Raw genomic sequence first — 12,690 nt, forward strand, 5'->3', positions numbered from 1 at the left:
TCAATGCGGGTTTTTTTTTTTTTTTTTAATTCACAAGGTTATATACTCATCATCACAATTGAATTTTACAACATTTTTGTCTGCCAAAGAAACCCTGTACCATACCCCCTTCCCCAGCCTTAAGCAACCATTAATCTGCTTTCTGTCTCTTTAGATTTGCCCATTCTGGATATTACATATAAATAGAATCATACCATATACGGCCCTTTGTGATTGGCATTTTTCACTTAGCATAATATTTTCATTGTTCACCAATGTTGTAGCATATATCAGTGCTTCATCCCTTTTTATTATTGAACAATATTCCGTTGTGTGGTTGTGCCACGTTTTGTTCTACTCATTTGTCAAATGATGGACATTTGGGTTTGTTTTCACTTTTTGTCTATTATGAATAACACTGCTATGAACATTTGTGTACAAGTTTCTGTGTTGCTTTCTTGGATATATATCTGTAAGTGAGATTGTTAGGTTATGTGATACCTGGTATAGTTCACCCTTGAACAACTTGATGGGTAGGGGCACTGACCCCCCTCACACAGTTGAAAATCCACATATAACATTTGACTCCCCCAAAACTTAACTACTAATAGCCTACTGTTGAGCTGCAGCCTTATTGATAACAGTCAAATAATGCACATATACATACATATATATGTATGTATATATGTTAAGTCTTTATTTTGATAGAGAGATAGAATGTGTGGGTGCACGAGCAGGGGAAGGCAGAGAGAGAGAGGGAGCAAGAGAATCCCAAGCAGGCTCTACACTCAGAGCAAAGCCCATGAGATCATGACCCGAGCCGAAATCAAAAGTTGGATGCTTAACTGACTGAGCCACCCAGGCACCCCCATATTTTGTATATGTATTATGTACTGTGTTCTTACAATAGAGTAAACCAGAGAAAACATCTTGGGGTTGTGGGTTTGGGCCCCACATAAGTAAAACTTAAAAAAAAATCATAAGGAAGATAAAATATGTTCACAGTACTGTACTGTATTTAATGGAAAAAAAAAATCTGCATAAGAGTGGACCTGAGCAGTTCAAACCTGTGTTCTTCAACGGTCAACTATAGTACCATTTTGTACCTCCACCAGAAGGTCCAGCTCCTCTACATTCTCAGCAACACTTGGTATCATCGTTCTTTTTAATTTTAGCCAATCTATTGGGTATATAATGGGATCTCACTGGGTTTTAATTTGCATTTCCTAACAATGATGGTGAACATCTTCATGCACTTGCTTGCTATCCACCTGCCTTCTTTGGTAAAGTATCTGTTTAAATCTTATGCCCATTTAGAGGCACCTGGGTGGCTCAATCAGTTGACAATCTGAATCTTGAGTTCGGCTCCTGTCATGATCTCAGCTTGGGAGACTGAGCCAGTGTCAAACTCTGTGCTGATCATGTAGAGCCTGCTTGAGATTCTCTCTCTCTCTGCCCTCCCCCATGTGCATGTGCTCCCTCTCTCTCTCAAATTATATTAAAAAAAAAATCTTATGCCCCATTTACAATTGGATTGTATTTCTTATTATATATAATAATGTATATTCTGATTGTAAGTCTTTCATCAGCTATATGACTTGCAAATATTTTCTCCTAGTCTGTTGCTTGTCTTGTCATGCTTTTAATGGTATCTTTTGAAGAATAGGAGTTTTAAAGTTTCGATGAAGTATGATTTATCATTTTTCAAATATTAGGAACTGTGCTTTCAGGGTCAGTCCTTGCACATTTTGGGGGGGGGGTCAGATTTAACTCCATATTTCATATTTTTGATGTGCTGTGAATGGTACTGTTTAAAAAATTTTCCATTTCTGATTCCTCATTGCTATGACATAGAAATAAAGTTGATTTTTTTTTTGTACATTGATCTTGTATCCTCCAAGGATGACAAATTCACTTATTATTTCTAGTAGTTAAGTAGGTAAACTGTTAAACAGGTATCTTCTACAGGGTTTCTTATTAAATTAATTAATTAATTAATTATTTAATGTTTTTATTTATTTTTGAGAGAAAGAGACAGGCAGAGTGCGATTGGGGGAGGGGCAGAGAGAGAGGGAGACACAGAAACCGAAGCAGGCCCCAGGGTCCAAGTTGTCAGTACAGAGCCCGACTTGGGGCTTGAACTCATGAACGGCGAGATCATGACCTGAGCCCAAGGCGGACACCCAACCGCCTGAGCCACCCAGGCGCCCCTCTTCTACAGGGATTTAAGTCATAAGTCAAAATCTTGTGGGTTCGACCGTGTTCTTACCACTTCCGGTGCCCTTCATTCCTTTGTGTAATTCTGTATTTCCATCTGATGTTTTTCCTTCTGCCTGAGGATTTCCTTTAACATTTCTTCTATGGGTCTGCTGGTTATCCATTCTTTCAGCCTTTGTGTGTCTGAAAAAAGTTCTTATTTTGCCTTCACTTTTGAAATATATTTTTACTAGGCATAGAATTCTAGCTTGACTGCACTTTTTGTTCAGTAGTTTAAGGACAGTGCTCTCCTATTTTCTCATTTGCATTATTTCCAATGAGAAATCTGCTACCTTTGTTCCTCAGTATGAAACATGTCTTTTTACTCTGGCTGCTTTTAAGATTTCCACTGCTTTTGAACAATTTGACTTTGTTGTGACCTGATGTAGTTTTGTTCACGTTTCCAGTGCTTAGAATTTGTTGAGATTCTTGGATTGGTGGGTTTACAGTTTTCATAAAACTTTGGAAACATTTTGGCCATAATTTCTTCAATTATTTTTTCTGTACGTGACTTCTCTCCTCTGCTTTGGGGACTCTAATTATGTATTTAATAGGCTGCTTAAAATCGACCCACAGATCATTGATGCTATATTTCTTTTTAAAAATATTATTCTCTGTGTTTCATGTTGGATGCTTTTACTGCCATATCTTTATGTTTGCTAATCTTTTCTTCTGCAATGTCTAATCTGTAATTAAGCCCAACCAGTTTATTTTTTTTCATCTTAGAGATTATAGTTTCCTTTATTTTTAAAGGAAGTTTTATTTATTTATGTACATAATTAATCTCTACACCCAGTGTGGGGCTCGAACTCATGACCCTGAGATCAAGAGTCACATGCTCTTCTGACTGAGCCGGCCAGGTGCCCCAAGACACTGTAGTTTTCATCTTTAAAAGTTTGGGTGTTTTATATCTTGTATGTCTCTACTTAACTTTTGAACATATGGTATACAGTTGTAATAATTATTTATTAGCATTACCTGCTAAAACTTACACTTGTGTCAGTTTTGGGAGGTTTGAATTGATTGATTTTTCTCTTCATTATGGGTTGTATTTTCCGGTTTCTTTGCATGTCTGATAGTTATTGTTTGGATGCTAGACATTTAACCTTTGGATGGTGAATATTACTGTATTCCTATAAATATTCCTTGAATGTGTTCTGGAACATGGTTACTTGGAAGTAGTTTGAAACCTTGATAAGATTTGCAAGGTGAAACTGTGTTTTTTTTGTTTTGTTTTTTGTTTTTGAAACTGTGTTTTTGAGTCATATTTAGTGCTGTTACCCACTACTGGTGCAGGACTCTTCTGTGTACTTTAACCAATGCCCCAAGAATTATGCAGTTTTCTAGCTTGGAAAGTTACTTAGCTTCTCTGGTGCTGTGAGAGCAAAGCTACTTACTCTTCCCTTTACTCTTTTCTGGTGGAACTTTCCTTGGCTCAGGTAGTTTCCTCACATGCCTCTCTCTGTGCAGCTCTTTTCCTCTCTGGTGGTCTCTCTTGCAAATTCCAGCTGCCTAGCACTATCTGGACTTTATTTATTTTTTAGTTATTTAATATTTGTTTTACTGTTTATTTTTGAGAGAGGGGGAGAGAGAGAGAGAGAGAGAGAGCACGTGAGAGCAGGGGAGGAGCAGAGAAAGAGGGAGATGCAGAATCTGAAGCAGGCTCCAAGCTGGAGCTGTCAGCACAGAGCCCGACGTCGGGTCTGAACCCATGAACCATGAGATCATGACCTGAGCTGAAGTCTGACGCTTAACTTACTGAGCCACCCAGGTGACCCTTATTTACTTATTTTTAATGTTTATTTATTTTTGAGAGAGAGAAAATGCGAACAGGGGATGGGGAGAGAGAGAGGGAGACAGAGGATCTGAAGCAGTCTCCAAGGTGTCCGTGCAGAGTCCAACATGGGGCTCGAACCCTTGAACTGTGAGATCATGACCTAAAACAAAGTTGGACACTCAACCTACTGAGCCACTCAGGCACCCTACTATCTGGACTTCAAACTCTATCTCATCAACTTAAAGTTCACTGAGATCTACCTGGATTCCCCCTTCACACATTATAGCCTGTAATCCTCTCTCTCAAGGCAGTAAGCTGGGCGATCGGAAAAGTCACCTCATTTATTTCTTGCCTCTGAGGGTTTACTGTCCTTTCTCATCTGATGTCCAATATTTTGGAGATCACTGTTTCATTTTGTCCAGTGCTTTTAGCTGTTTCAAGCAGGAGAGAAAATCTTATCCTTGTTACTCCATCATGGCCAGAAGTGGACATTTGTATCTGTATTTTATTTTGTTTATTTTTTCAAAGTTTACTTATTTTGAGAGAGAGAGAGAGTGACTGAGTGGGGGATAGGCAGAGAGAGAGAAAGAGAGAGAGAGAGAGCAGGCTCTGTGCCACCAGCCCAGAGCCCAATATGAGGCTTGAACCCACGAATCGTAAGATCATGACTTGAGCTGAAGTAGGTCATGTAACAAGTTGAGCCACCCCGGCACCCCTGTATCTGTATTTTATTTTTTGAGAGAGAGCATGAGCGGGGGTGGTGGTGGTGGCGGGGCAGAGGATCCAAAGTGGGCTCTGCCCTGACAGCAGTGAGCCTGATGCAGGGCTGTAACTCACTAACCGCGAGATTATGCCAGAAGTCTGACGCTCAACCGACTGAGCCACCCAGGTGCCCTGTATCTGTATTTTAAAAATAAATTACTCATGTGATTAAGATGCAATCACTCCAATCCTAGTCTGAAGGTTAACATTTGAGGACCACTGCCCTAACCCTACTGGACTCAGTGATCTTTAGTCATCCATATACCTTTGTTTCTATGCCTTTGCTTTTCCAGTTCCCTAAGTTCTGAATATTTTCTCCTCCTTTGTTTTCCTTCCAAATCTTAAAGGTATTTTAGGGTTTTTTAAAAATTTTTTTTAACATTTATTCATTTTTGAGAGAGAGAGAGGGACAGAATGCTAGCAGGGTAGGGACAGAGAGAGAGGGAGACACAGAAACTGAAGCAAGCTCCAGGCTCTGAGCTGTCAGCATAGAGCCTGACGTGGGGCTCGAACTTCCGAACAGTGACATCATGCCCTGAGCTGAAGTCGGTGCTTAACCGACTGAACCACCCAGGCGCCCCAAAGATATTTTAGAGTTTAACCAAAATGTTATCTCCTCCTTCTCAGAGTGCCAGGACCTCCACACCTCTGCTGAAAAAATCATTCCTTCCTAAGTCCTTCCATAGCAAATTCATTACATTTAAGAAATCACAGTAGTTGTTTTATTCTGCATCTTATGGTAATTGTATACTCCTCTGTTTGTAGGATTCCTAAGGCCACTTTGTCTTTCTTGCACGACGTAGGTATTATATAGTATCCTAAGGAATGAAGGAGGGTCTTCAAAGCAAAAAATTGAGTAGTAGAACCGAGCGGTACAGAGAGAACATCTTAGAGTTTGCATAAAGTGGTTTTAAAGTCTTGTTTGGGTTAGTAAACAGTTTCATCTTTCTTGGTGGATCTGATTGAATGCTGTGTTGAGAAGGGTTCCGAGGCCACGTCTTGACTCCATGAGAAAGCTAGCCATTAGATAACAAAATGTTGGAATATCGGGGAGCCTGGGAGGCTCAGTCGGTTGAGTGTCCGACTTCGGCTCATGGCATGGTCTCTGGGTTCATGAGTTTGGGCCCTGCACCAGGCTCCCTGCTGTCAGGGCAGAGCTTGTTCCCTTCTCTCTCTGCTCCTCTTGCTTTCTCTCTCTCTCTCTCTCTCTCTCAAAAGTAAACAAACATTTTAAAAAATGTTGGAATGTCTCAGGTATTTTGATAGTTTTGGCTAAAGGTATGCAATATTTTGAAACAATAACGAATAAGTACATAACACGTCAGGCAGTGTTTACATCAACTAATTTACTTCCCCGACAATGCATTGAGGTAAGTTCTATTAATATCTCAATTTTTTAGGGAAACAAAGGCGCAGAGAGGTTAAGAAACTCGCTCAAGTCACACAGCTGGTAATTCTGGCTCCAGAGCTCCAGAGTCTGTGCTTTTTGTTCTTGTTATTCTGTCTTCATGTTGTTTAATATTTCAGAAAAAATGGAGGTAGTTAGCCCACGCGTCTATACCTTTATAGTAAGGAAGGGACAAACAGAATAAATTTGTTGCTTGTTAATATGGTAATGGTCCAAACGTCCCAACTTCTACATTATAGACTTGTTTTTCATGATTCTTACAGTTATGTCTGATCCTTTGTGTTTTTCTTTCTTTAGGGTCCCTTGCCAGCTCCATTTTTGACCCACTCAGATATCTTGTGGGTGCTTCAGGAGGAGTCTATGCTCTGATGGGAGGCTATTTTATGAATGTTCTAGTGGTAAGAACTTTGGAAATGGAATCTATGGACTTTTTTCTTTTAAACAATAACTGGTATTTGGGAATCATGGTATCTTCATTTATCAATATTCGCGGAGCACTTGTCTTCCTTCTTGGCACCAGAAGTTTTCTTTCATCTTTAATCTTTATTTTTATTTCCTGATCTCAAAAATGACGAATACTAAAAAAAAATTTTTTTTTAATTGAAAAATAGAAAGTCAAAATCTCTAATACAGTATCTGTTAACGGTTTCATATACCTCCTTTCAGACCTTTTTCTTTTCTTTTCTTTTTTTAATGTTTATTTTGGAGGGAGGGGTGGGAGAGGAGCAGAGATGGGGAGACAGAGGATCCGAAGTGGGCTCCGTGCTGACAGCACAGAGCCCAATGTGGGGCTTGATCTCGTGACCTGAGCCGAAGTTGGATGCTTAACTGACTGAGCCGCCCAGGCACCCCTCAAACCTTGTTCTGTCTGTATTCAAAATCCTGCCAAAATTAAGGCTACCAAAATGGACCAACTCTTAAAGATACTGTTGTACATCTTAATGTAGAATTATCTTGGCCCCATCTACCCATATCAGTACACAGAAATCCACTGCAGTCTGTTCAAGGGCTCCAGAGCATACTGTATAGCTGTATCCTGATTTAATCCTTCACTGAAAAAAAAAATTGAGGTGACTAGCTTCTCACACTTGTAGATAATGCTGTAAGAATGTTCTCTTACATTTATCTCTTTGTATTTGTGATTTTTTTTTTTTTAGGATAAATTCCTAGAAGTGGATTTATTGGACGAAGGCTTTACATTTTCATAGATAAATGCTAAATTGCCCTCCAAAGTTGGCATACCATGTTATGCTCCCGTGGTATAGTATGTGTGAATGCCAACCACTTTTATTTATTTATTTATTTATTTTGAGAAAGAGAGAGAGAGAGAGCGAGCAGGGAGGGAGGAGAGAGGGACAAAGAGAGAGGCAGAAAGAGAATTTTAAGCAGGCTTCATGTTCAATGTGGAACCCAACTCAGGGCTCTATCCAACAACCCTGGGATCATGACCTGAGCCGAAATCAAGAGTCGGACACTCAGCCAACTAAGCGACCAAGGCGCCCTGCCAACCACTTTGTCAAAACAGCCTCAGCCTAGTGTTAAATCCTGATTAGTTGTTAACCCATTAACCACATAGGTATACTTTAAAAATACTCTAGGAGGAAAAATATGAAGCAGTTATAAAACTATTCCAAAAATATGTCATTTAGAAAAGTGTTTTCAAACTTTGGATTGCAATCCCGTTAGTGGTTTGAACATAGTTTCAGGGATTGTGACCAAAAATTAAACAAAAAGAGGGGCACCTGGCTGGCTCAGTTGGTAGAGTGTGCAATTCTCAATCTTAGTTCAAGCAATTCTCTTAGTGCAATTCTCAATCATGAGTTCAAGCCTCATGCTGGGGATGGAGCCTACTTGGAAAAAAAATAAAAAAGTAAATAAAATAATTTTAAAAATTCAGTTTATAGCACATGTAATACTGTTTGATTTATATGTGTCCTGGATTTTTATGCAAATTGTTTCCTACTGTAGGTTGTGACCCCAACAGTTTGAAAATAATTGATTTAGAATAAACATGGGTATTTCATTAGCTTTACTCTTCAGGAAGAGAATTAATAACTTGAAAGGGAAGGGAGATGTAACTCAATAAATTTTAAAGTGGAGATATCTTTTTTTTTTTTAATTGTTTTAAATGTTTATTTATTTCTGAGGCAGAGAGAGACAGAGCATGAGTGGGGGAGAGGCAGAGAGAGAGAGGGAGACACAGAAGCAGAAGCAGGCTCCAGGCTCTGAGCTGTCAGCACGGAGCCCGACACGGGGCTCGAACCCATGAACTGTGAGATCATGACCTGAGCCGGTTGGTCGCTCAATCGACTGAGCCACCCAGGCGCCCCAAAAGTGGAGATATCTTTCTGACTCAGCAGTTCTTTGGTAACATAGGAGGATACTGTAAACTGGATTGAGATTTTTCAAAGCTAAAACTTTAAGTTTTTTTAACCAATATTTTAAATTTGGGGGAAATTATCTAAAAAAATTAAGGTAATACTCAAAGTTTAGTTGACCCTTAGCTAGCCCCTATTTGGAAAGAGGATAAAGCATCGAATGTATATTAACAAAAAAAATCATATTTTCTCAGACTTAGTTTGACATCTATCTATCAATCATCTCTCTAACTATGACATGTTAAGTGTTGATTTCATATTATTTAGATTATTTCCTGCTAATTCAGTTATGTGTAGTTTATATCACAGAGTTAAATATCATGCTTCATTTTGTTCTCCAAAGGGCACCACCATTGTACTTCCCAAATGCGTTTGAAAACTGGGCTGTTGCCGCGTTGCTTTATTTTGTAAATACTGGACACTGAAACTTTAAACAAAAAAGTAGACGAAGAGAGAGCACAGTTGGGGTTTCACTTGCCAACAGATAGCTCGTATTATGACTGTTATTATTTATCTCTTTGCAAGAATTTTCGAGAAATGATCCCTGCCTTTGGAATTGTCAGACTCCTGATCATCATCCTCATAAGTAAGTTTGTTTTGTGAACACTTCGCACCTTCCATTTTATTGGTTTGCCCGCCAGGAAGCCTCAGGCTTCCTAAACACTGGCAAGGAGTGACAAAGAATTGTGTCTCCCTAGCCTTAAGCAGAAAGGTAAATGGAGGAGTTTTCACAGAGCTTCATGGGTGGTTTTTAGAGGTGCCTCAGTAATGAGGTTTTGCTTTTTTGTTTCTTTCTGGAGTGGGGGAAGTCAAGAGAGTCAGATGTTTTGTCTACTTCAACCACAATAACTTCCTGTTTTATATTCTGGATTTTTCTCATTCGTACCTTGGATTCTGTATGTGATCTTGTCTGAGGAGGGAAAGCTTGAAAACCACTGACCTAATCTATTTTTTCTTCAGTTTCTAAATTCTCAGATTAAAAACAAACAAACAAGCAAACAAAAAACCCCAAACAGATCTAGGATCCAAGCATGGGGTGCTGGCTGAGGGCTGAAGACAGGAGCAGGGGGTGAAGGATTTGAGAGGTCAGGGAACTAGCAGGACAGCGGATGTGGCTTTGGAAATCTCCAAGAATTACAGTAGAGAATTACATGCTGAAAAAATTTAGGAAGAGTGCTCAGTCTGGAGTGGAGGTGGAAATTCTAGCTGGGTCTGAACGTCAGGGGGGATCTTGGGTGGTGGCGGGGACACACTGGGTAGAAGACAAAGGGAGCCAAGGCGAGCTGGGGCCTTGTGTCTCTGAACCTGCTCCAGCTGAAGCCGGAGCCGCACAGAGGGTGTGGGGAGAAGGCAGACCCGGGGGTCGGACTGTAGGCTCATACTTGATGGCCAACACGGAGGTGACGCTTGATAAAACCCAAGATCTGGGCCGTCCCCATGGTAAGCAAAAATGGTTCTGCTAATTGGTATCGAGTTCAATTATCCACATTGCTGGGAACAGGGCCAACTACCTCTGAGGAAAGAGACTAAATCCAGTTCACAGACAGTTTAGCTGTAAAAACAGTATTTCATCCTGGGAGAAGATAAGTGACTTGTTTATAGCTTATACATACTCTCTATACTATTTTTGTCCATGGGAAGCTGAAAATGTGAGGTAAAGTTGTGAGCACAGAAAGGAGAGTGAGCGCCTGGGGTCAATGAGGAGAGTTGCCATGGAGCAGAGTGGTCACCTGAGCTGTTGAGCGTCACTATCAGGACCAAGGGACAAGTCCTGTGACCAAAAAAAAAAAAAAAAAAAAAAAAAAAAAATGTTGCTACACACAGGTTACCTGGGTTTCAGTCTGTTTCTTTTAGGTAATTATGAATGACTTTTGTAAAATGAGCCTCAAACCCTTGATGGGGAAATGGTTTTAATACTCTTCAATGTTGGAGTAAAAACCCTTTCCTGATGCACAGGGAATCTCCAAAAATAGTTTATGTAACATTTTGTCATTCCCGAGGGAAGTAATAAAGCAGCTTCTTTATCTTACAGAGGAGGTAAGAGCCGCTAATGTTAGCCTTCCCCACCTCCTGGCATGCTTCATTTCTAAAGATTCTTCCGCCTGGTTTGCCTACTATTAAAGATGAGAAAAGTTAACACACGCCAGATTAACAAAACACAAGTACAGTCTTATTTTAAACCTGTTTCCTTGCGAAATGTATAGTTTTAAAACAAAATGTTTAAAAAATGGTAAATATTATTCTTAACTGTGAAGGACAGTTGGCCTGGCCTTGAGGACCTTCCTTCCTGAAGCATTATTTGTGGATATGTCTTCTAACAAAGCAACTGAGCTAACCTTTGGAAAAAAGAAAGCTCACATTTTCACTCTTCAAAAAAATCTGCATAAAGGCAACTCTTTTAAAATTAGCGACAAACTTTTAGCAAGGACAATAACTTGGTTCATTGGAATAGGGGCTTCTTTTCAGGTGGGAAGACATGTCTCAGTGTAGACTGCAGCAAGGCAGAAGCAAACTCCCCTAGGAAGCAGAAAGAGCTAGGCAGAGATCTGCAGGAAGGACATGATCAGAGAGAAATAGATTGGAGAAACTGACATGCTGAGGGTTACAAAAGCTTTTTGAAAGGAGGCCTCCCACTGTGCAAGACTAGACCAGAGGAACTGTTTCCAGTTGTTACCCCCTCCTCCAGTGGTTTTCTTCCACTTTTCTAGTTCTCTGTTATTTATACTGGATTAAGAAATTCAAATGATTGAAAATAGGACACAGCCACATTTATCCAGCATTTATGTGTACTCATCATGTATAGTTAAATTGAATACTTCCTCGACCTCAATTCCTGTCTAGTCACTTGAACGCTGATCAATACAGTATTGAAAGGGGAACTGGGCAGAACACATGGTCCTGATGGTATTTTCCCAAAGGCAAGGACTGGGTCTTTCCATCTCCGAGGACACAGTGGTTCACTAAGTGGAGCACAGGGAGTTGGGGTGTGGAATGTGACAGCTGCATGAGATGTTTCCAAGTGCAGGGCACATGGAGGGTGGACTTCTAGGCCAAGAAACCCCAGGAGCTCTTTTTGCATCATGGATCTGACTTATTTGAAGAATGTCTAAGTTCTGGGCTCTCACTGTTCCACTGGAGAATGTGGACTCATTTCCTTTCTTGGCCTGGTGGTTCTTAGAGGCAGTTGGTGCGGTGGGTGAGAGGCAAGCCTACATAGCCAGACTTCTTTTTTTTTTTTTTTAACGTTTATTTATTATTGAGAGAGACACACACATACACAGAGCATGAGCAGGGGAGGGGCAGACACAGAATCCGCAGTAGGCTCCAGGCTCTGAGCTGTCAGCACAGAGCCCGACGCAGGGCTCGAACTCACAAACTGTGAGATCATGACCTGAGCTGAAGTCGGACGCTCAACCGACTGAGCCACCCAGGCGCCCCTCCATAGCCAGACTTCTTAAGGTTCAAATCCTGCCCTTGCCTCTGAGCTGTGTGGCCTTGGACAAGTACTTACCCTCTGTGTTTTTGTTTCCTTATGTATAAGATGCCACGGTAATTCCTCACTTGGATTGCGGCAATATCAATAATCTAGGTGGTCTTCCTGCCCCTGGCCTTGCTCCTTTACGCTCTTTCCTATATAGCAGCCAGAATAATCTTTTAAAAGCGTAAGTCGGATCATATCACTCCTGTGCTCAAAGGCTTTCAAAGGTTTCCTACCACTTGGAGTCAAAGTACTTACACTGGCTCCTTAAAGCCCTTCCATGATTGGTCCCCCGCCCCTCACCTATAATTTTATCCCAAACTGTAGTCTAGAATCACCTGGAGGTCTTGTTAAAACAGATTTCTGAGCCTCATCTTCAGAGTTTCTGGTTCAATAAGGCTGGGGGTGGGCCTGAGAATTTCAATGTTTAGTAAGTTCCCAGGTGAATGTTAATGCTTGGAGGGGCAGGGAATCACACTTTGAAAACCACCCATCCAGCCAGCAGCTCTGCTTTGGGATTCCTCCAGCACCCCAGGCACATTTCCTGCCTCAGGGACTTTGCACCTGCTCTTCCCTCTGCCTGGAAGACTCTTATTTCAAATGTCAACACGGCTTGCTCTCTTATCTCCCTCAAATGTCATATTCTCAGTGA

The 12,690-nt window shown here is 40.7% G+C and overlaps 1 protein-coding gene and 1 long non-coding RNA gene across 3 annotated transcripts in view; one reads left to right on the plus strand and one right to left on the minus strand.

Moving 5' to 3' along the window:
* RHBDL2 (rhomboid like 2) overlaps window positions 1-12,690 on the plus strand; it is a 51,928-nt gene that overhangs the window by 37,182 nt on the left and 2,056 nt on the right. For both annotated transcript variants that reach the window (XM_078452059.2, XM_078452060.2), the window contains 2 exons: window positions 6,480-6,580; window positions 9,086-9,146. In XM_078452059.2, the coding sequence (XP_078308185.2) occupies window positions 6,480-6,580; window positions 9,086-9,146 (162 nt within the window). The remainder of the gene's footprint in view (window positions 1-6,479; window positions 6,581-9,085; window positions 9,147-12,690) is intronic.
* LOC144617270 (uncharacterized) overlaps window positions 4,737-12,690 on the minus strand; it is a 29,521-nt gene continuing 21,567 nt past the window's right edge. Inside the window, exons 2-3 of the long non-coding RNA XR_013557638.2 lie at window positions 10,174-10,331; window positions 4,737-6,760 (exon numbers count right to left, since the gene is read on the minus strand). This is a non-coding gene — a long non-coding RNA (uncharacterized LOC144617270). The remainder of the gene's footprint in view (window positions 6,761-10,173; window positions 10,332-12,690) is intronic.

Source organism: Panthera onca, chromosome C1, assembly GCF_046562875.1.
Source record: "Panthera onca isolate mPanOnc1 chromosome C1, mPanOnc1 haplotype 2, whole genome shotgun sequence".
Taxonomy (NCBI): Eukaryota; Metazoa; Chordata; class Mammalia; order Carnivora; family Felidae; genus Panthera; species Panthera onca.